The sequence below is a fragment of the Aulostomus chinensis genome, chromosome 9 (genome assembly GCF_037954235.1).
Source record: "Aulostomus chinensis isolate RoL2024-O1b breed Wild chromosome 9, RoL_Achi_v1.0, whole genome shotgun sequence".
Lineage (NCBI taxonomy): Eukaryota > Metazoa > Chordata > Actinopteri > Syngnathiformes > Aulostomidae > Aulostomus > Aulostomus chinensis.
In genome coordinates this window covers 11,926,443-11,950,515 of record NC_141328.1, presented here as the reverse complement: position 1 = coordinate 11,950,515, position 24,073 = coordinate 11,926,443, and the positions used below count along the sequence as shown (strand labels likewise).

Genomic DNA, 24,073 nt, shown 5'->3' with positions numbered 1-24,073 from the left:
CACGGATGCCAGCGGCGTGGGGGTGGGGGCCGTCCTTTCCCAGGAGGGGGAAGGCGGAGAACAGGTAATCTCTTTCTTTAGTCGGACCTTGTCACAGGCTGAGAGAAATTACTGCGTCACTCGCCGTGAGCTGCTGGCGGTTGTCCAGGCGGTGCGCCAATTCCGCCCCTACCTCCATGGCAATCGCTTCCTCCTCCGCACTGACCATGCTTCGCTCACCTGGCTCATGAACTTCAAGCAGCCGGAAGGGCAGGTCGCTCGCTGGTTGGAGGTTCTACAGGAATATGACTTTGATATCCAGCACCGAGCCGGGTGTCAGCACAACAACGCGGATTCCCTTTCACGACGACCGTGCATTACGGCAGACTGTCACTACTGCCACCAACAAGAGGACAAAGGACAGTGGGAGCCATCAGTGGCAGCGGTTCAGACCATCATGGACAGTGAGGGGCAGTCTTCTTTCACCCCACAACAGCTACAGCAGGGGCAGGAAGCTGTCCCATCGCTTTCCCTGGTACGAGGCTGGGTGGAGGCAGAGCGGCATCCAGACTGGACGGAGGTGTCTCCACTTGGGCTGGAGGTGAAGTCCTATCATTCCCAGTTGGACAATGTCGAGCTCCATGATGGCTTGTTGTTTCGAAGGTGGGAGGTTCCAAACCAAGGACGCAGCTTTCTGCAGTTGTTGGTTCCTCGCAACCTCCGTCCGCAGGTTCTCAAGATGGTGCATGGCTCGGTGGGGGCAGGGCACTTTGGCAACGCAAAGACCCTCTATCGGCTCAGGCAGAAGTTCTACTGGCCAGGGTGTCGGTGTGATGTGGAGCTACATGTCCATTGTTGCGACTCTTGCACTGCCAAAAAGGGGCCAACTCAACGTTCACGCGGCCCCCTGCAACAGTATGTCGTTGGGGCCCCCATGGAACGGGTAGGGGTGGACATCTTATGCCCTTTCCCAGTCACAGATTTCGGCAATCGGTACATTTTAGTAGCCATGGATTACTTCACTAAGTGGCCCGAGGCCTATGCTGTGCCAGACCAGAGTGCCGGTACGACTGCAGAGAAACTGGTGGAGGAGATGTTCTCACGCTTCGGGGCCCCAGAGGAGCTCCACAGCGACCAAGGCCGGAATTTCGAGGCTCAGGTCTTCGCAGAAGTCTGCCGTCGCTTGGGGATTGAGAAAGCAAGGACAACGCCCCTGCACCCCCAGAGTGATGGCCTTGTGGAGCGATTTAACCATACCCTAGCAACGCAGTTAGCTCTCCTCACTGAGCAACATCAACGGGACTGGGACAGGCATCTCCCCATGGTGCTATGGTCTTATCGAACAGCTGTCCAAGAGTCGAGCCAGTGCACCCCAGCTGCTCTCATGTTTGGTCGGGAGCTCCGTACGCCCGTGGACTTGGTCTTTGGTGCCCCACCAGAACCAGAAGTCGCTGGAGGGACCGAGATGGACTACTTCCGGAGATTGAGGGACCGGCTCCAAGTGGTTCACGACTACACCCGCCATGCTCAAGCCAGTTCGGGGCAGAAGCAGAAAAGAGCATACGACACTCGCTGTTGGGGAAGAGCGTTCGCCACGGGGGACCAAGTGTGGGTGTATTGCCCTGTTAGGAAGAAAGGACTGTCCCCCAAGCTCTGTAGCCACTGGCAGGGACCGGGCGAGGTTGAAGCGAGGCTTTCAGAAGTAGTGTATCGGGTTCGCATGCCAGGCAAGCGAAGAAGGGTGGTGCTACACTGCGACAGGCTGGCGCCATACCGGCCTCTCACCTCACCTGTTGCCCCAGGGGGCACCCCAGATGGACTGCCACTGCCCTCTCCCAGTGGCCCTTCCAGCAGCCTGCCAACTGCGGCCATGCCCAGGCCCGGACGCAGCCGACGGCGCCCCGGATACCTGAGAGACTATGTATTGGGTGATGGAGGTGTCGGGGGTGACTAACCTCCTCAGGTGGGGGCTATGTGGTGGCCTAGGGAGGGCGTATTTGTGCCTTAGTTCTTGTTAGTACTTCCAGGTTAAGGTTCACTTTTGTGACTGGCGGTAAAGGCATTGTTTTTAGCATTCAGAGTTAGTTTCAGCGCCGGGAGGATGACCTGCCGCTCCGTTATCCTGCTAAGCTAAACCTTTGCTGACTGGGATTCTAATGAGCACCGCGCCTGTACCTGTTCCACAGTGACTGTATGTGCAACCTTTTATCCTCCATTAAATGAGTGCTCCTGTTATAAACACACAGCGCTGCCTGTTAGGCCCAACTACGTCTCAATTTCCTTCCTTCAAACCTGAGCTCGCCACAATATGTATAAATTTAACTACAGTTTAAGCAAATATATATGTATGGATTAATCTACAGTTTAAGCAAATATATAAATAAATTTATCTACAGTGTGTATGTGAAAACCAGCTCCGGCCCGTCTGCACGAGCTGCCTCATGTTTTTTGGGTGGGGCTGGGACATATAGAGGATTCGATCGGAACCTCAACCAGTCACCAAGTGACAAAAATGTAAGAATAGACCAGAGAAAGAGAGAGAGTACAGCCGACGGGTTTTATTCTCAAAGTCTCACAAGTTCTACAACACAGAGAAACAGAAGTTGCCCATGTTGAGGAAGCCCCCCTCTCACATCTCATCAACCTATCTTTATAGTCAAAGAGGCGTGTATTTTGAGTACAAATGTGTGTGTGTGTGGTTTGGATATGCATGTAAATGTGTGAGTGTGTGTCTGGGTCATTGCAACCAGTACATTCCAAGATGCTCTTCCAACTCTAGAGAGCTGGACTGTCCGGGACTGGTGTGTGTGTGTGTGTGTGTGTGTGTGTGTGTGTGTGTGTGTGTGTGTGTGTGTGTGTGTGTGTGTGTGTGTGTGTGTGTGCATTCTGACAACTGATACCTGTTTTGGTCTGATGAACTTCTCGGAACATTAACAACTTCTTGGTGACATTAACATCCTCTCGGTAACATTTCCAAACATGGGAGTAATTTCCCGGGACATCGATATCTTTTCAATAACAACTCCAAACAAGGAGATGATAATGTTGTAATATTCCTTGGTGTTTGCCAAAACCTGTCCTTTCCCTTAGTGTTCTTCAACCTAACACAGAGAATCATAAATTTTTGAGTATATGGCCATTTATTGTGCTACTACATAATCCCCCCTTTGAGGAGTCTTGTCCTCACCATCCACGGGGGAAGTGAATGGTGAAGAATGTATATATGGTGTATGGTGTACCTGTATGAAAATGTATCCGATCAAATGTACACATGAATCATGAATATGTTTTTAGTCTCTGTCCATCTTTCCTGATGGAGGCGAAAAAATCTGGCGGCTGTTGAATCCAGGAAAAACTCCTCCACCGGCCGCCTCTCGCTGGGCGGCCCATCACAACAGATGGATCAGACACAGAATATAATGATAAACAAGGTAATGTGACTACTTACTACAAAATTCACTCTGGATATTATCAGATTACTTCTTAACCATCAAAGTGTAACCGTAATGTATGCATACTCAACCTGTGAGGATTATAAAAATTAAAATAAAAAATAAGTGACAAAAATGAATGACATTCAAACAACAACAAAAACAAAATGAACGACCCAGGGGTATACTGTCCACAGTCTCTCATTAGTGATTGTGCGGTGAAGCGTATATTGTGTTTGTGTTTTTAGTGCTGCTACTGTGTTGCTCTGCCGAGCAAACATAATAGGGTACCTTCAGGCTCAGGCCCTAATTAACACATGAATAAAACACATACACAATGTCTACAAAAACCCCTGCCTTGAACAAGTACCACATACCTACACACTGTAGGATCTCATCAATGCTTCCTTGGGAGGTGCAGAAAGCCGTCACATGCGTTATCGTCAGTCTGATTTGATACATCATCAAAAAATAAGGCGCTTCCTAACTCCTGCAAAAGCTTTGGCCACCGTGTCCTTCTCGATGACTTCTTGTAAGGCATTAAACACCTCACACAAAGCTGGTATGTCGCACCACTGTACAAAAAAAAAGTCTTTAAATCCTTTTGGGCCTTTTTTTGTTCTATCGAGACATGTTGTCAGGTACAACACAGCACCAATCGTGACAAGCTCGAAATGATTTGGGTCCTGATGAGCTGTGCCATCAGGACATGTACAGCTCGGTGTAACCCGTTCTAGGGCTACTGTGAAACTCAATATATCGCGCACAATATATCATAAACATGTGGCCAATCACAAATAGACATGCCATGTGCAACTCCGTATGAGTATGCATCGCCCACACTCAGATAAACTTTACAGTCTTCATATTTAACTTTATACACATACCGAAAAACTCCCCCTACAACCTCCTCATACTTAAGCGCAGCACTCTCATCTACCCGCTTCTTTTTATTTTTGCGTTTTGGCCCGTTCTGTTGTACACGATGCTCTGACATACCATCAGGATGTGTAGCCATTTCTGGTGAGTCTGCTTTAAGGCGTTGAAAAAAATCCCCTGGGATGATCCGATCGTGATGCCGTGGTCTGGAGTCGGTGGAGTGGCGCGGTGCCGTCTGTTTCTTATAAGGACTACGTGTGAGGATGGGGCGGGGCTGTGTTCTCACAGGATGCCAGCCGCAGTGGGCGGTGTTTTTAAGTCTGGTGAGATACCACCATGCCATCTGACCGGGGCTTGTTGGGGCTTGAGTTTGACTTTTTACTTTTCAAAGCAGTATTTTACAAAATCAAATATTTTAGTCAGAATGGGTTAGTACAGAAACCCTTAAAAACAGATACTCATGTTTAATTACATTTTCAGATTTTATCACACTGGCCCCTTTAACAAGCATGTCATCACAGAAAACAAGAACGCACATAGTATGTAAGAAAAGGTTGATTGTGTGCAGGAAATTGTTGTTCCACAACCTCGTCATGATGGCGTTATAATTCCTATCAAAGTACTGATAGGGCATGTCAGTTCAAGTTTATCCGAGTGGGAGGCCGCCTGTTGCACAGTAGTCAATTTGTCAAGTCAAGTCAATTTTATTTGTATAGCGCCAAATCACAACAGAAGTTATCTCATGACACTTTACAGGTAGAGCAGGAGTAGGACCACGCTCCTTCAATGAATTTACACCCAACAATTCTCCATGAGCAAGCACATCCTGCAACAGCGGCGACAAAAACCTTCCTTTTAACAGGCAGGAACGTTGAGCAGACCCAGGCTCAATGGGGACGGCCTTCTGCTTTGACCAGTTGGGGGGAAAGAGAGCGGGGCAGAGACAAAGACAGATAATGGAGGAAGACATTTATGCAGAACGAAAGAGTGGGACAGTGATAAAGAGAGAGAGAGAAAAGGAAGAGACTGATGGACAGATGGGGGACGTGAGCAGGTGGAGCTATGGGTGGCAGCTTCAGCCTCTTCAGGTCTGCAGCCTCCTCCAGCAGCATCCGGGATCTGGGATGAGGGGAGCCAAAAGGCTCCGGAGAAGAAGATGAGTTAGTAATAAGTATGAGTATGATTTATGTATGACAAATATAGGAGGACAGAGAGGAGTCGAGAGAAGCCCAGTGCACCATGGGAGATCCCCCAGCAGCCTAAGCCTATAGCAGCATATCTAAGGGCCAGCCTAAGCAGCCCAACTAGAAGCCTGCACAAAAAGGAAAGGCTGCTCTTAAAGGTCGAGAGGGTGCCTGCATCCCGGACCGAAACTGGGAGACGGTTCCACAGGAGCGGAGCCTGATAGCTGAAGGCTCTGGCTCCCATTCTACTTTTAGAAACTCTTGGAACCACCAGTAACCCCGCATCCTGGGAGTGAAGAGTTCTAGCTGGATAATTGGGGACTATGAGCTCTGTCAGGTATGAAGGAACCTGACTGTTGAGGACTTTGTATGTTGGAAGGAGAATTTTGAATTCTATTCTAAATTTGACAGGGAGCTAATGCAGAGAAGCCAGTACAGGAGAGACATGGTCTCTTCGACTAGTTCTCGTCAACACACAGGCAGCAGCATTTTGGACCAGCTGGAGAGTCTTTAGGGACCTACTGGTGCAGCCTCATAGGAGGGAATTGCAGTAATCCAGCCTGGAAGTGACAAAGGCATGGACTAGTTTTTCTGCATCCTTTTGAGACAGGATGTGTCTGATCCTAGCAATGTTTGGTAAATGAAAGAAAGCAGTCCTAGAAATTTGCTTAATGTGGGCATGAAAGGACAGATCCTGATTGAAGAGAACTCCTAGGTTCCTTACGGTCATCCTGGGGGCCAAGGTAATTCCTTCCAGGGTACCTATCTCATTAGATAGGGTGTCTCTAAGATGTTTTGGGCCCAGGACAATGACTTCAGTTTTATTGGAGTTTAATCAAAGGAAATTAAGGGTCATCTAAGTTTTTGTCTCCTTTAGACAGGCCTCCAGTTTAGTCAGCTGATTTATTTCATGTGGATGCATTGATAAGTACAGCTGTGTGTCGTCAGCATAACAGTGAAAATTAATTGAGTGTTTCCTTATAATGTGACAGAGAGGAAGCAGATAAAGGGTGAAGAGGATTGGTCCAAGCACAGAGCCTTGTGGAACACCATAAGTGACTGCAGTGGTTTCCGAGGGTTTATCATTAGTGAGTACAAACTGAGATCGACCTAGTAAATATGACCTGAACCAGTTAAGTGCAGTTCCTTTAATGCCAATGTCATGTTCCAGTCTCTGTAGAAGGATGTGGTGATCAATGGTATCAAAAGCTGCACTAAGATCTAATAAGAGACCAGTCCCTCATCTGATGCTAGTAGGAGGTCATTGGTAACTCTGACGAGTGCGGTTTCTGTGCTATGATGAATCCTGAAACCTGACTGGAAATCCTCTAATAGGCTGTTGCTACGGATAAAGTCACACAGCTGTTTAGCAACTGCTTTCTCCAGAATTTTGGAGAGAAAAGGAAGATTTGATATTGGTCTGTAGTTGGCCAAAACTTCTGGATCCAGGGTTGCTTTTTTGAGAAGGGGTCTAATTACTGCCACTTTAAAGGACTGTGGGACGTAACCAGATAACAGCAACACATTGATCATATCTAAGAGGGAGGGGCTAACGAGGGGTAGAGAGTCCTTAAGTAGCAGTACTCTGCTGGATCAGGATGCTATGCACCCAATTGTGCTTGATCCCCAACTGGATCATCAAAGACTTTGACAAAAGATTGTTCCACCCCAGCCCAGTGTGAGTATTCGCTGATGTCCATTGGAAATATTGGGTCATCCATGGCAGAGAAGTTATCTGACATCACCAGTGGGTGTGCACAGACTGTTGGAAATGGCTCCCCCCCCCCCCCCCCCCAGATCCCTTGGATGGCTGAGCTGCCCCCTGCTAGACTGTGCCTCCACAAGCCTGCATTTTACTCTAGTGCAGGGGTGGGCAATCATGTGCCATGGAGGGCCGTGTGTATGCAGGTTTTCCTTCCAACCACACACTTTTACAGGTGATTAACAGATGAATCACCTGTTAAAGTGTTTGTTTGCGGGTTTTCCTTCCAACAACATGGCCCTCCATGGCACATGATTGCCCACCCCTGCTCTAGTGGAGTAGATTGTTTCGGCCCATATAAGGTTAAAATCGGCTGCAGGAGTGAAAAGAGATGGGGTATTTTCTTTAAATGTATGAAAACGCGTGCAGTTTATATTGATCTCCTCAGTGGCATAGATGCTGACTCCTACCTGATGGCACTCAGGCTTTGTGGCTCAGCGAGGAGCTATTGTCCAACCAGGGGGCAAACTTCAGGGGAGGAGAATGAGAGTTGAAGGAAACTTTCACAGTCAGTTGCTGGCAGACCATTTCTGGAAGCACTTCCTGGAGTACTACCTGCCTGGTCTCCAAGCATGTCAGAAATGGCAGACAAAAGCGCCAGATCTCCAGGTTGGCACCATGGTCATGACGTAGACCCACAGTAACCCTGAGCACGCTGGCCTGTGGGACGAGTCTTACAAGTCCTCCCTGGATCAGATGACCAAGTCAGGACTGTGGAAGTACCAGTTGGAGACCGCACCTACATGCATCCAGTGGTTTGAATCTTTCACCTTCCTGTCCTTTCCGATTAGAAGCTTCTCCAAATTAGAGAACTTTTATAACTTTTAATAGATCCCTATTATCCAGCTCGAACCCTTTGCTCCCAGGATGCAAGGTTACTGGTGGTTCCTAGAGTTTCTAAAAGTAGAATGGGAGCCAGAGCTTCTAGCTATCAGGCTCCCCTCCTGTGAAACCATCTCCCAGTTTCGGTCCAGGATGCAGACACCCTCTCGACCTTTAAGAGCAGACTTAAGACCTTCCTTTTTGATCAGGCTTATAGTTAGGGCTGCTTAGGCTAGCCCTTAAATATGCTGCTATAGGCTTAGGCTGCTGGGGGATCTCCCATGGTGCACTGGGCTTCTCTCTACTCCTCTCTGTCCTCCTATATTTGTCATGCATAAATCGTAGTCATACGTATTACTAACTTGGCTTCTTCTCCGGAGCCTTTTGGCTTCCCTCATCCCAGATCCCGGGTGCTGCTGGAGGAGGCTGCAGACCTGAAGAGGCTCAAGTTACCACCCGTAGCTACACCTGCTCACGTCCCTGTCTGTCCATCAGTCTCTTCCCTTCTGTCTATCTTTATCTCTGTCCCACTCTTTCCTTCTGCATATCTGTCTTCCTCCATTATCTGTCTTTGTCTCTGCCCCACTCTCTCTTTCCCCCCAACTGGTCAAAGCAGAAGGCCGTCCCTATTGAGCCTGGATCTGCTTGACGTTCCTGCCTGTTAAAAGGAAGGTTTTTGTCATCGCTGTTGCAGGATGTGCTTGCTCATGGAGAATTGTTGGGTGTAAATTCATTGAAGGAGTGTGGAACTAGACCTGCTCTACCTGTAAAGTGTCATGTGATAACTTTTGTTGTGATTTGGCGCTATATAAATAAAATTGACTTCGTTTATGATAATGTGCAGATTTCCAAAAGAAATCTGGGGGCGGCTGTTGAAAAGGCCAACCCTTCTTAGTTTTGTTTCATTTATACCTAGTAGTTTTCTATTTGTTATCACAGCTGTCAGTCAGTTACCACAGTCAGCCAATCACATTGCACAAACCTTCCATTTTGTCCCCGCTTACTGCTACTGCTAGACTCTACGCCGTCGTTCAGCATTCGAAGTTCTGCGTCGAGGGAATGCGTAGCTCTGCAATTCACCGCCAAGCCGCTAGGGGGCTGTGTCTTTGTACTTGCGGACCTCCTCGATAACCCTTTCTTCGGCTTGGTCAATTTTTGCATGTAGCTCTCCACGGAAACTTTAAAATCACCTGGAGATGACCACTTCCTGCTGACCAGGAGCAGCATGGCATCCTGATCCAAGAGCTCTGCAGCAGGACCAGAAAATAAAAGTTGAAAAATTTTACATCCCTGAAACTAAATCTCAGCTTTTAAGGGAAAAAAAAGTAAATGAACTTGCTCAGAAATTGACTTTGGGACAAGCACCAAACAACAAACGGATTCCTTCCCCACATGCGCAACAAACATTTCAGCGTCTGGTGGAGCTACCTGAGTGGGTCAAGATACCGTAGTGATGGATATGGACAAAAACTTCATAAATACAATGCATGCCTATGCACGTAACTGTTTGGACGACCAACTCAAGGAAATAGATAACCTTATTAATTAAGAAGCTGAACCGACGCCACAACACTTACCTGAAATCCCCACAGGATCCAAATCTAAGAGGAAGAAAAAAGAGAGAGCGGTGAGTGGTGAATCGGATTGTGAAATGGCATCACTCAGCATTTTTGGAGAGAATGGAGAAGATACAAGTTGAATCTCTGATCGATCGGACCCTCAACCCGTCCCTAGGTGACAAAGTATAAGAATAGACCAAAGTGAGAGAGAGAGATTGAGTACAGCCAACGGGATTTTATTCTCAGAGTATTACAGTTTACAACATAGAATAGCAGAACTATCCTCTGTCAAGAAAAAGCCCCCGAAAGCCCTAACCACCTGTCTTTTGTAGCCAAAGAAACATGTATTTTGAGACTAGGTGTGTGTGTGTGTGTGTGTGTGTGTGTGCGTGTGTGCGTGTTTGTGTTCAGTCCGACCAGGTCATTTACAAGATATTGTTGGGGTTAGGCCTCACATGGGGCACCAAAATGTTGGGGCTCCTAAAAGGGGAGAGGATTGGCGATATCTTACATTAAACTATAAAGAAAATGATCAATTATTAAATATGATTACAATTCTACAATTTCATTTAGCAGACGCTTTTGTCCAAAGCGACGTGCAACACAAGCAAGAATTTCAACTTAATTAAGGAGAATTCCATAGGAAGCGCAAAAGTGCTTCAGTTGTGATTTGGTCACAGGTACTGCCATCTAGTGGCAGAAGAAGTGTCGCCCCCCCTCCCCCTTTTTAAATTTTTTTTTTTTATTACAATATAATCTATTAACGGGGCACCACCCTGGAATCAGAGAACAGCCAATACTCTGTTATCGACCTCAAAGGTGAGGTAAGCAAATTGTCAAATTTGCTTGGCCAAATTCAACAGCTATTGAATCAATTAAAATTAAACAATTAATTATTTAATTAAAATCAATTACTATCAGGTCTATTCAGTCTCAGTCAAATAGAAGGTGTGATTCCAAGCACTGACCAAATCAAACCAGCAATCAAAGTTCAATCCACACACAATAAAACCAGGAGTCGAATTGTTGCAAAATATAACACATTTATTATCACAATATTAATTTTACAATTAACACAGCAATAATCAATAGGTATAGCTTCATAATTACGGACTACTATCTAACATCTACTTCTATCAAAAGTGTGTGTGCATGTGTGTGTGTGAGAGAGAGAGAGAGAGAGAGAGAGAGAGAGAGAGAGAGAGAGAGAGAGAGAGAGAGAGCGCAAGAGAGGTTGCGCGTGCGCACCTGAGCGGTTCAGGATAACTGACCCAAAATGGCGGACTAAGACAATAGAGCCAAAATGGCCGCCCTGACTTCTGCTGAGTAGGAAGAAGGGGGGCAGGGAGGCTGCAAAGTCCTAGTCACGTGTGTGGAGGTGTGAAAAGTGGTAGCAGAGTGGGGGAGGAAAGGAAAGATCTTACCTTGCTGTAGATTCAGATTAAATGGCGCTGACAAAGACAAAGAGCTCGCTCCCGCTCGCCGTGTGCGCGCGTACCGGTTTCGACCAAGTCTGGTACGTGCGCTTCCACAGACGAGGTTACAGCTCTTTCGACTTCGTAGACGGCCACCGATCATGAACTCAGCTCGGTTGTGGAAACCAAACAGTGATAACTCTTGATGATCAGATGCTGAGGGCCCGGCGGCCCGTCTGACACAACAGAGTTAACACAGCACAACGACACAGTGACAGTAATACAGTGATGAGAGCACGGCGGCTCGTTCACTTGCAGCGTTTACTGTTACACTCTTGACTACGATCTCTGCCCAGACACATTAATGCCTTACTATCGTTGCTCCGCTCCGAGGCGGAGATGGAGATGGCGCTTGCAGAGGGTCCGTTCCTTGGCTCGGATGCGTGCCTCCGCGGTCGACCGGGTCGGGGAATTGTCCTGAGCAACACGTCCCGACAAAACTTGCGTCCTTCTGCAGGGTAGAGGAGATCAGCGGGTGCGGGCTGTCTGCTTTGGATCCAAAACAAAGTCAAAAGGAAGGGATGCGCGGATTCTCCGTGTTTGGGGATGAGGAGAACCGCGGTCACGTGACTGAATTGAAAGTGAAAGTCTGTGGACTTGACTCGTCCCGCGAGTTGTAGACTGCTGCTCCACGAACAAGAGAGAGGAGCAAAGGGAGACGTGGTGGTTGCTCCCTTTCGGCAGACGCTACTTGGTGAAGTTAGCGTACCTGGGAAAAAGCGAAGCTTTTTGGCAGTACGTCTGCTTTTATAGGTCCGCCGCTGATGATGACGTAGCGGGGACCCCCTGGGCTCTCAGCCAATTACCCAGCCAACATGTACCTGTGGACCCCATATGGGCTAACCCCGGGCTGCATGGGCACCAGCTGGGCATGGGCTTGAAGTGGGCTAAGTGTATGGGCCCCATAAGGGATACATTTGGGCTAAATGGGCATGGGTTGGAATTGGGAAGACTATGTGGGACTTATATGGGTTTCTTCACCTGGGTCCCACATGGTAAGCCCATTTGGGCTGACTATATTGGGCCCGTAAGGGATACGTGTAACTACTTCCTGGCCAATCATTGACTCCACGCTTCATACTGATGTTAATAAAGTGCATTTATTTTCTTTGTCGTATGGTTTAAGCACCGTTGAACACCGTGAAAACTAAAAGGAAAATGAGATGGAAAATCTCAATGAATATTTGTAATGACAGACAGCAGATTTATATTCAAATAAATGAAACTCAATTAGACTACATAAACCTCTAAACATTACTTTCTTTAATTACACAAATTAAACAGCTACAGATTTAAATCCTATAACTTGTCTCCTTTTCAAAAAAAAATACAAATATACTAGTAAGCAATAGGAATTCAAATTCTAAACACACTGTAAACACTGTTAGCTCACTACATCAATTGCAGTGAAATTCAACTCTTGTAGTGAATAAAGAACAAACCAAACTTCAAGTCGTGCACAAATGGCATTTAAAGTGGATCATGTGCTAATGTGTCAATAGCTTACAATGCAAAATAGCTAGCTGCACAGTAATGAAATGCAACCGGACTATTGATATGCAAATTCACGTTTCACATAACCACTCGGTACTATTAACATCAAACAGGAAGTTAGTACAGAACAAAGGAAAGCTATTTACCGTGTGCGCCCTTGACCAGTTGTAGAATGAAACTTAAACTTATTACTCTGTCTCTCTTTCGCACCGTTTCTCTGCCGCACTTCCGTGTTTTGAGCGCTTCCGTGTTTGACGCACTTCCGTGTTTGACGCGCTTTAACTGTTTACGCGGACTTCTGATCTGCGTTAGAGGGTCACTTGATAAACAAGAGTAAACTTAAAATAAATAAATACAATCATTTACAATACGTGTGGGCTAAATGGGCATAAGTTGGAACCGGGAAGACTATGTGGGACCTATATGGGTTTCTTCACCTGGGTCCCACATGGTAAGCCTATTTGGGCTGACTATATCGGGCCCGTAAGGGATACATGTGGGCTAAATGGGCATGGGTTGGAACCGGGAAGGCTATGTGGGACCTATATGGGTTATGACACCTGGGTCCCAGATGGTAGCATCATTTGGGCTAACTTTATTGGCCCCATATAGGATACATGTGGGCTAAATGGGCATGGGTGGAACTTGAACGACTAAGTAGGACCTAAATGGGCTCTGTAATATGGGTCGAATATGGTAGGACCGTGTGGCCCCATATAGGACACATTTGTACTTATATGTTTATGGGCTGAAACTGGTAAGACCATGTCGGACCTACATGGGCATTGTAGTGCGGGTCCCACATGATAAACAGAGCTGCTTCTTCATAACGTGAATAAATGAAAGATGTAATATTGTAGAAATAGGAAAACAATCCATTTGACAATTTAGTCAATACTTCTCTGTCACAATATGGGTGGCTCAACCAGATGCATGTTGCTTCCTGTTTATAGTGATAGACTTAGAAAGAGCAAGGAGAGGAGAGGAGAAAGAAAACCAGCCTGTCTGCTAGCCTGTCGCTGACTCCTGACCTACTGTTATTTCCGTTTAAACAGTTACACTCCAGACATTTTAAGACGCATACACATTTCATAACCTTTTCTATAACTTTACTCACAGCCATGCATATCCTTTTCATTACTGAACTCTACAGGATCTTCCATTGTGTTGAGAATCCATTGTCCTCAAGAGCTTTTAGCCTTCTTCTCTTAAATTCAGAAATACATGACTGCAATGAGCTTACACATTAAATAATATTCATTAATGCTAAGAAATCCCAACAGTTACCCACCAATCATGAACATTTTCTCCTTTCAATACACAAAAAGGGAACAGTAGCACTGTTAAAAAAAAAAAAAGAAGCCTGGCAGACAATAGCGAACTGGCTTAATGAGTAAGTAGCCCAAAAGTGTACACTTTTTAAACAGTAATTCACAGGAACTGTCATAATTACAAATAAAGGATGCAGAGCTGATGACCTTTCAAGACCACGGATCAATAGTTGTGTTTTTTGCTTTAATGTGGCCCACAGAAGTGCATTTACTCAGGTTACGTAGAATCAATTTTCCCATGTTATGCTCCGTTTCATCCGCCCTCCTTCATAAAGAACACACTTGTCTGGACAGAAAAGGACCTGGCAACAGAAAACAAAATGTAAGGATCAGTTGTGTTTTTTTTACACCTTTTTTAGCATCTCAGGTATTCAATTTCAACTTTTTTTTGTTTTTTTGTTTTTTTCTTCCTTTTTTTCAGTTTTAACCTACTGGCAGTGTTTTGAGGTGGAGGGGAGGGGTGGGGGTTGGGGGCCTTGATGCAGGATGATCTCAAATGATGTAAAAATCATGGAAATTCTGTAAACAATCGGTTAAACTTGACCTGCTTTTGTGCGACCTACTTAAGGCTTAGTTCATCCAATATAACCAATATTTACTTGCTTAATCTCTTATCCTGCAATACCCCCGAAGTGTCAATAAGATTTTACAGAATAACATTCACGAATGGCCTTGTTACTTGGATACTCAAAACAATAAAGCATTACATTACATATTTAACACACTACACTACACTACACACCGACGATGTAATCCTTATGCAAAATGTCAGAAATTGATCATAATTCACTTTCCAGAATGCTGTTTCTCTCTCGCCTCCTAACTTCCAAATCTTCCCCTTTACTTTACAACCATATAATTTTGTGATTGGTTGATGTGGTGCACTTTCGACCAATAGGAAAGGAGTGTCGTGTTTTTCCGTTTTGTTTTTTTTTTGGCACTTTAATACTCTCTGCAGAATCACCTGCCTTGGAGCAGATTGTCTTGCTGTTTTTATCATTTCACCCGGGACCGAAGCGACAACATTCAGGAAAAAACATGGAGTTTATCATAACACTGGATTTACTTGACCTATCAACACAACTTAAAAACTTGTAAATAGTTTCAAAATCCACACTTTCAACACAAGTTGGAATGGTGGGGCTGCGTCTTGCTGCTACGTCATCTTAAATCTGTCACGTGATTTGTATACACAGACACGTTTGCCGACGTCCCAGGGGGCTGAGCACAGTGAGAGAAGAACTTGAGCGGGAGAAAAACTGTAACGGGAGGGAAGGTAACGTAACATGAGCTTATTTATACAATATTAGTGCATGCACATCCACGAACAATCAGAAATGATGCAAATTAAAGCCACCTAACAGGCTGCAATACCCGTGTTTTATCAACGTTTTCAGGTCAGCATTTTGGTCGTGTCTCAACCTTGCTTAGGACTTTCCCCCGTGACTCTGCTGGAGGTAAGCTAACTTATGCTAAAATGTAATGTAGCTAACTGTGTCATTTGGTTAGCCAAAGCATGGGTTATGGAGCCACAACACTGACAGTAAGATTTGGTATTGAAAAAGAAACTTGGCATTGTAGAAAGAGTTGCATTGACACTGAAACAAGCATTGTAAAATGTTGAAAAATAAAATATAAACATAAAAAACACTATTTTTTATTATGTGTTTTTCAATGCCAATATTCAGTTGTGTTTTTTTTACACCTTTTTTAGCATCTCAGGTATTCAATTTCAACTTTTTTTTGTTTTGTTTTCTTCCTTTTTTTCAGTTTTAACCTACTGGCAGTGTTTTGACGTGGAGGGGAGGGGTGGGGGTTGGGGGCCTTGACGCTTGAGAACACCCTTCCAGATTTTGAGGAGATGAGAGTGGCCTCAGTCGGCTACCAGCAACACCGCTCTCCCTGCGGCTGTGATCGCACACTGAGACCTATGGATGAAAGTTCACCTGGAACTCCCAAACTGCCAGTAAGTCTGTTTCTCTCTGTCTGTATTTTTCCACATAAACCTTGTGGCGTTAAAATCACTTAACCTTTAAAATCACTTTATGCTTCATGTCATGCTAATTTAGCAAACATGCAAATGTTCGCTAAACTAGCTAGTGTAAAAGTGCTCCGAGTCGTTTACTACAGAAACTTTAACACTGACAGGAGGGATTCTTCATCACAGACATTATTCCGCTACAGCTTAATAAACCAACACAATATATTGATGTTACAGTAATTATTACTGGAATTGGGATTTACAGATGGACTGCAGTCAATCAGAAGGAAGGGGACCTCAGGGTGCTGCAGTTTATACATTTACACAAATATAAGAAAGTATATAATACCATATAACAGTCTCAGTCTTTTGTTTATGGTATTTTAGCCATTTCTTCATACCTGTGATGTATGCTCTATTTTTTAGGAATATGAAGCAAATGAAGTATCCCTCCTGTCAGTGTTAATGTTTCTGTAGTAAACGACTCAAAGCACCTTACACTAGCTAGCTTAGCGAACATTAACACGTTTGCTAAATTAGCATGACATGAAGTATGAAGTGATTTTAAAGGTTAAGTGATTTTTACACCAGAAGGTTTATGTGGGAAAATACAGATACAGAGAAACAGACTTACTGGCAGTTTGGGAGTTCCAGGTGAACTTTCATCTATAGGTCTCAGTGTGCGATCACAGCCGCAGGGAGAGCAGTGTTGCTGGTAGCGACTGAGGCTGCTCTCCTCTCTCCTCTCCTCAAAATCTGGAACCCCATCGGTGCACCAAGCCTCGCCTGCAACCCCTCCAGCAGGCTCCATAAGTGCTTGTTCGCAAAGTATGGTAAGAGATGTTAAGGTTACCATGCAATCAAGGTATCACTTAAAAAAAACACACCAATATTAGATCTGCTGCTGTTACAAGGAATTATGATATTGTGAATAACAATATTGTGGGACAATGTTGATGATTTTTTTTGTTTCTTTCATTTTTTTTCCGCTTTGCCATATAATGAGATCAATTTAATTTTACACCTTGATGAAAAATACAGTTGTGAAATCATATTCAGTTAAAACAGGTGTTTTTAATGAGTGACTACTTGGGCCGCAGCCACAAATGTTTTAGCAATAGCCACAAATTCAAACGAGAGGTCCCGAGGACCCTAATTATGTAAACAAAACAATGTATCCTAAGTGATTAGCCTCAGCATTTCTCTGGTTACGGAGTACTACCCGACAGTGTCAGTTTATGCCTGTACTCTGAAACAAGTTCAACAAACCCCGGATCTCCTTGCATTATGGGGCTTCAAAATCTAGCCAGCTATGTTGTCACACAAAACTGGTTATCAACTATAGTTCTTACCATAGTTATTGTTTGCCCACCAAGCGGGAAACACTACATGATTGTCTCCTCTGTGTATTTTAGTGTGATGGACTACCTTGGCAATTCACGGACTAGGAGGAGGAGAATCAAAGTCCGAGTGCAGCGTCATTTAATGAGCCTTGCTTTGGAGGCTGTGGCACAGGCTGATCAGACTGTGGACGTAGCCACACAAAATACTGAAGAGCATGTGGGGAACAGTGCTGATGAAGCTGTAAATCTAAATTTTGACGCTGATTGTGTGGACCAGATGGTGCAAAATAGCAGAGATGATGTGGAGGCCAACACTGATGAACATGTAGATCTGAATTTTGACATAGACAGTGAAGCTGATGACTACATGACTAGTGACCCTGATGAAGATTCCAGCTGTGATTTTGCTGAAACACAACCTCATTCAGATGCTAAGAGGAAACTGGCTGAATGGGCAACTAACCAAAATATTTCTCACTCCGCACTGTCAGAGCTTTTGGGCATACTTTTGGAGCTAGGTCTTGATTTACTAAAGGATCCTAGAACACTTCTAAATACCCTGAAAGATTGTGATGTCAAACTGTTGGGACAGGGAAGCTACTACAATTTTGGACTTGCAAGTGCAATAGTTTCAGAACTGAAAATAACCAATGAGCATGAACTGACAACAGATACATTGACTGTTCATGTGAATGTTGATGGATTGCCTCTCTTCAGGATTTCAAATATGCAACTATGGCCTATTTTAGGTCAAATAGTTGAACTGCCAAAATCAAATGTGTTTATCATAGGTGTATATGCAGGTCCCCCTAAACCGGAATCAGTACATGACTACATGCATGATTTTGTGGAGGATTTGAAAGCTATCACAGCAACTGGTATAAGTTTTAATGACAAGCACTTCAAAGTACCTCTTCCTGATGCTTTTATTTGCGACACTCCAGCAAGAGCTTTTTTAAAGTGTGTCAAAGGTCATGGTGGCTACAGTTCTTGTGAGCGTTGCACACAGTCTGGCATTTATGTTTATGGTAAAGTTGTGTTTCCAGACATGGATTCTAGTCCAAGGACAGATACTCAGTTTGAACAAATGACTGATGAAGACCACCATCACTCTAAATCACCGCTCCATGGGCTCGGCATTGGTATGGTTTCCTCTTTTCCTTTAGACTATATGCATTTAGTGTGTTTGGGCATTGTCCGTAAATTGATTGCTCTGTGGTTCAAGGGGCCATTGCAGTGTCGGGTGCCATCTTCTGTTCTATCCACCATCTCTGATCACTTGAAACGATGTAGAGAAATGTTGCCACGGAGCTTCTCCAGAAAGCCACGGTCTTTGTCTGAGTACAGCCAATGGAAGGCTACAGAATTCAGGCAGTTTTTATTATATACAGGACCAGTTGTGCTTTTTCAAAGACTGCCCCGTCAACAGTACAAAAACTTTCTGGTTTTGTCATCAGCTGTGAGAATACTTTTGTCATCTCTCTGTAGAGAGTACTGTGGTTATGCCAAAAAATTGTTAAGATGCTTTGTCGCCAATTTTGCAAAAATATATGGTACAAATGTTTTAGTTAACAGTACGCACAATCTGTTAAATTTAGCAGATGATGCTGAAAAGTATGGTCCCCTAGATTCTGTTTCATGTTTTCCATTTGAGAATTATTTGGGACAGTTGAAAAAAATGGTGAGAAAACCACAGCATCCTGTGCAACAAATTGTCAGGCGTGTCTGTGAAAGGCAGTTATTTCCTTGCATGTCTGAAGAGATGCCTGCGTCAGCTAAACTTAAACAGCCCCATGCATCTGGGGCAATGGTGACAGAATTGTCCATGCATTCATGTGTTCAGTATAAGATATATAAAAACAAAGACACAATCATCTCAACCTCCAGTAGTACAAATTGTTTTGAACTTGAGGGCAGAGTTGCAGTTGTACAGAACATTGTGCAGTTTGATGGAGGAACACATGTAGTGTACAAACTTTTTGAGACGGGCCTGTTTTTACAACTACCCCATTAACTCAACATCTCTTGGAATATGTCTGCTTTCAAAACTGTCTGGTCAGCTTGCCAGTGCTCCAGTGACGGACTTCACCAAACCACTGCTTTTATTGCCTCTTCAGGATACATTATTTGTGTCTTTGCCTCTGCTTCACAGCAGATAACTCAATGAACTTCGCAGGATGTCGTCATTCAGTGTGGTGGAGTTTGTCGACGAAGTAGATGAAAATGATGGCTGCAAGAAGGTGGACATCATTTCGTCTAATTGGTTTGCGGACAGTGAAAGAAAGTTGTGCTGGTGGCCACCACCTTCAGTGACCAATGTAACCAAGGCCGTGAAAGAGGGCGCAACCCCAGGTGCCAGCTGGTTGCTGTGTAATGTGCGTGTGATGGGAAATGCAGGTAATTTTGATTGTCCTTACACTAACTACTGCCCTATTTTCCTGACCTAAATGCTCCTTTTACCCCACAAGTTCTTTTTTATATCAGTTTTTCATAATGACAGGATTGTTTTAACAGAACAAGCTGTTGTAGCTGTAGGTTTTCATTCAAACTGACCACGATCACACCTGGCGTGACTCATTAGTTCAACTGATTGTAGTCTTTACATGTTTTATTAGTTATATTAGGTGTACTTGCTTCGTTGGAAAGAAAGCCTGTTAACACACTACCTCTGGGTTGATAAGATCTGACACATCTGCTTCTACAGTTAATACTGCTTTTGTGTTTATCGCTTATGTAGTTCTGTTTCCTGCCTTACTTCTTTTACTTTGTGTCACTGCATCTTATAGCCACCTATGAAGATGCCAGGGCAAAGCTAAAACGAGCCCAGTATTCATCGGATCTGACCAACACCAAACATGGCATGAGAGGCAAGAGAAAAAGAAAGTAGGTGTTTGCTTGAGAAAGCAGGTAATAGGTCATTTCTTTTATAAATAATAGGATAAATTATGGCTCTGCAATTTGACAAAAAATGGCTGCAATGATTTTGCCATATTTACAATTATCAATATTTTTAATAATCTACATCTCAAAAATACAGCCAGTGTTTATGACTAATAAAGCCTGAAGAAATCTAAGGGTGCATTTAGTTAACTTCAGGATTTAGTGTCTTTATGTAGCATATACAAATTATTAATATCAATGGAGCAGTGGAAAATCAATTTTATACTTCAAAAGTGTCACAGCATACCATGAATTTTACATTGATCCTGAAAACTTTTATTTTAAAGACATTCCCAGAAAGCCTTGTCTGTGCACGCAGATATGTAGTTGGTGATGGTATTAGAAGTCTGATTAGCATCCACTGTCACTTTACTTACCATTAGAAATGGACAATGGAGTCACTTACATCACACATTTTTCTCACCAGAGGATAACATGAGTTCAGTAGTTTCTCTATCACTTTTTGTCCCTTGGTACTCCTTTTTTTCCCCGTCTTTTGTGTTCACTTTCGTCACTGGTAGCTCTCAAACTACACTTTTATTTCTTTTGTGGTAGAAAATGGAGTGTACATTGACATGCAAGTCAAAAACTTAAGACTGACATGCCGTTGTGTTTATATCTCATGTGTGATTGGTTGTTAGCTCTCATCATATAGAGTCAAAATCCAAAATTATGATCTTCATTGCCATGAAATCATGAGATGTGAGAGGTATAATGTGCTTATCCTCTCTAGGAAAAGTGCAAAACTCTTCCTGAGACAAGCAAGCAGCCCTAGTGAGCCTTCCTCTTCTGATGAGGATCTCCGTCCACCCACTCCCCCAGAGCAACCCCTTGGGTAAGCAGCAAAGTAGAAGATGATGAGCCAAGTCAACCTCCGTGTGAGCCCCAGCACTAGCAGGCCTATTAGTACTCCCCGACAATTTTCTAGCCCCACTACCCTAATTGGCAGCCCTACTGGTACTACTCAACTATCTGCCAGCCCCATTTATCAGGTCACTATCCCAACTGCCCATCAAGTCACCAGCCCCACTGTCCAGAGAGTTGCCCACCCCACTTGTGAAGCCATGTTCTCAAAAATTCTAACAGTTTTGGAAGAAGTGAAGGAGACCCAACAGATTCATGGTAGGATGATAAATGCTCTTTTGAAGAGGAAAGATGGATCGGTGGTAGAGGTTCCCCAAGGAGTGGTTTTACCTTTGAAAACGCAAGCTGAAGTTGAGGATCTCGAAGAGAAGCTGGAGGATCGTAGTTTAATGTCTGCTGTTGTAAAGTTTACATGTTATTCCTCTATTTAGCTGACACTTTTATTTGAAGCAACAATGTACATCACAGAGATGGAGACTGGACTTGACGCTTGTCCTCAAAAGACTTGAGACTTGACTTAGGCCCAATATTTGGTACTCCTAAACAGTTTTTGTTCAAAGGAAATTTCAGAGCTGAATTTATTTACCAGGCACTGCACAGTAATCAATATTCCAGTTTCCACAATAATATAGACGTGTCAAGACTTAGTCAGTGAGCTACTTTTTATCTGTAGTCCCTGGGCAGGTTTAATCTGTGGCCTAACGTCATCAAGATTTAGAAAGCACTATGGTACATAATACCACTATTCTGTGCTTAATTTCAGGTCCTACTAATATGTATAACATTACACTAAATCATATTAAGGCTACAACTTTATATGTCTAGACGACTTTGAGACTGATGGTCAACTCTTTATAGCTTATTGTCTTTGTAATCCATGTATGCATTTTTTTCTCTTTTTGGCTCTTGTCCATAGGTTGCTGTGGTGGCAGATGTAGGGGGCACAAGTGTTGATGATGCTACACGAAGAATGATGAAATATGTCTTATCAAACGGGCTGGCAATGGAATATAATATGTTTGGCCGTCACGGGAAAAAGAAGTTTAAAGACCTGCAACTGTTCAATGTTGTGTATGGTAAGTAATTAAAAAGTTAGTGTAGTTAGTTTTTAATACTTCCTTGAACTTAAATAATAGCCTTGTGAGTATGTGCATACTGGGTATTGTTTGAATTTCATTGATTTCAATTCTGTTCATTGAGTTAGATCATAATCTATTCCTAAATTTGATTCTCAGATGGTAAAAAGTAGTTCAATGTTTTTTTTAAATATGCAAGTTGATCTCTGTTGTTTAATGAAAATAAGTAAATTCAATGTCTTTTTAATTGAGCATTCTGATCTTGTTTTGTCTGGTCTTGCTTAGTATCTGTCCCTCTCCCTTGATGACATTGTTTTTTTGGCCTGTACAGTTTTGGCACACTGACACATTCCACATGTAAAGGGTCTGGGCAGTATATCAGCAGTATTGTGATATAAGACTGATATCAACGTTTGAAAGCGTTGTAGTGTACTGCAAGTTTTGTGCACATTTGATGAGCAATTCATCAGAGACGATGCACCACAAATTTATATGCAAAGTCGGTTTCATCAAATAATCAAGTTTGACATCATATTTTCAAGCCTGGATATGTGAAAACCAATAGTAAAATTCAGTTTTTTCCACGGGAAATTCTTCAGTTAAAGTGGTGACTGGCTTGAAAACATCAATAAATTTCTCCTTAAAAGAATGATAGCCTGTTTATTCAAGTTCCTTGCCACTCCTGAGCACTCCTACCCTTCCATGAAAGTTTGTTTGGTTTTGAGATGCTGGTGCCATACTTTGATATGGGGACCAAAATTTTATTTTCCCACTTCAAGCTTTGTTTTTATTCTATGATACTCCTTACATATTGGGGACATATACTTTAACCATCTTCCTGACAAATTTTTAACTGTCCCATTCTTTTGTAGCTTTTTTTTTTTTTTATCATTGTCCTGATTGTGCCAAGCTACATAAAGGTACTATTTGTATAAAACTATATACCATATCTTCTTAACTTCTTCTAACCCTAACCCCGCACTTAAGAAGAATGCAATGACATCAAAGGTCAACCTGCAAGAAGCTGAGAAGGCACTGTCAAAATGGTTTACCGGAGCAAGGGACCGAGTTGGGCAGAGGGCATCTAGAAGGTCGGGTGTGTCTGACTCTGCAGAGTAAGGTAGAAAGCAGCAGTGGTCTGACTTTCCCTTTGTCTTTTTTCCCATTTGTATTTGTTTAAATTCTTGTTATTTCATGGACACAATTGTTTTAATTGTTGGTTGTGACTTGGAGTTCTGTTATTTCTGTACCATTTAAATTGTAATTACAATTACAAAGCATAATACCTAGTCTGTACTTTTGATATTTTTTGTTTACTGAATGGAAAAAGATGCCCATTCTCGTTCTTGAGAAAATTCTACCAGTAGACTTTATGACAAGAATTTCTTAAAGGGGAAATGAAGCAGTCAAGCAAATTAATATTATTTACTAGATCGAGTCATATTCTTATCAATAATTTTAAAATAAACTTGACAAATATAAACATATAAAAGAAAATAACCGCAGTTTTATCTTTTGTGGCAAGAGCACTGCCAGCTTGCAGTACTGTAAGCTGTGATGTCATTGGGTTGGTTTGCTTCACGGGCCCATGTCTGCACCACAGTGAGAGATAATAGCAAGAGACAACAGGGTGAAAGATGGAGATTGGTGAGCTGATGGAGAAGAGAAGACAAAGGGGGCCGGGGTGGGCACTACTGTATTGCTCCTGGGTGTAAAAATTAGTTTTACAGAGTTCAGGCCGAGCACAAAACAGTCCATTTTCACAAACTTCTGCTGAAACAGAGAACTACTAATACTAATACTACTAATACTGCTGCGCTGGCTGGCAACACTGAAAGAACGGAACACACTCTGTTTCAGCAGAAGTTTATGAAAATGGACTGTTTTGTGCTCGGCCTGAACTCTGTAAAACTCATTTTTACACCCAGGAGCAATACGATAGTGCCCTCCTTG

General features: G+C 43.5%; 2 protein-coding genes across 9 annotated transcripts; one reads left to right on the top strand and one right to left on the bottom strand.

Annotated features, from left to right (window-relative positions):
- Window positions 1-2,605: 2,605 nt before the first annotated feature.
- On the bottom strand, window positions 2,606-12,826 carry LOC147255818 (uncharacterized). Of its 2 annotated transcripts, XM_086212652.1 has the most exons (4): window positions 12,732-12,805; window positions 9,635-9,787; window positions 9,040-9,304; window positions 2,606-3,985 (listed from the first exon to the last, which is right to left on the bottom strand). In XM_086212652.1, exons 2-4 carry the CDS (start codon window positions 9,723-9,725, stop codon window positions 3,808-3,810), a joined length of 534 nt encoding a protein of 177 aa, XP_086068778.1. In that variant the 5' UTR covers window positions 9,726-9,787; window positions 12,732-12,805; the 3' UTR covers window positions 2,606-3,807. The 2 variants fall into 2 exon arrangements, 1 of the variants encoding a protein (XP_086068778.1); XR_015117720.1 differs by lacking the exons at window positions 2,606-3,985; window positions 9,040-9,304; window positions 9,635-9,787 and adding an exon at window positions 9,797-12,238 and having other exon boundaries at window positions 12,732-12,826.
- Window positions 12,827-14,135: 1,309 nt separating this feature from the next.
- LOC147255817 (uncharacterized) lies at window positions 14,136-23,662 on the top strand. Of its 7 annotated transcripts, none has more exons than XR_015117719.1 (8): window positions 14,136-14,238; window positions 15,113-15,192; window positions 15,314-15,373; window positions 17,313-19,637; window positions 20,027-20,123; window positions 20,914-21,015; window positions 21,961-22,120; window positions 23,111-23,662. XR_015117719.1 is itself a non-coding variant. In XM_086212649.1 (8 exons), the coding sequence occupies exons 5-8, from the start codon at window positions 19,418-19,420 to the stop codon at window positions 21,980-21,982; spliced, it is 441 nt and encodes a 146-aa protein (XP_086068775.1). In that variant the 5' UTR covers window positions 14,136-14,238; window positions 15,113-15,192; window positions 15,314-15,373; window positions 17,313-18,382; window positions 19,393-19,417; the 3' UTR covers window positions 21,983-23,662. The 7 variants fall into 7 exon arrangements, 5 of the variants coding, with proteins under 5 accessions (XP_086068775.1, XP_086068774.1, XP_086068773.1 ...); XR_015117718.1 differs by having other exon boundaries at window positions 23,108-23,662; XM_086212649.1 differs by having other exon boundaries at window positions 17,313-18,382; window positions 19,393-19,637; window positions 21,961-23,662.
- Window positions 23,663-24,073: the final 411 nt, after the last annotated feature.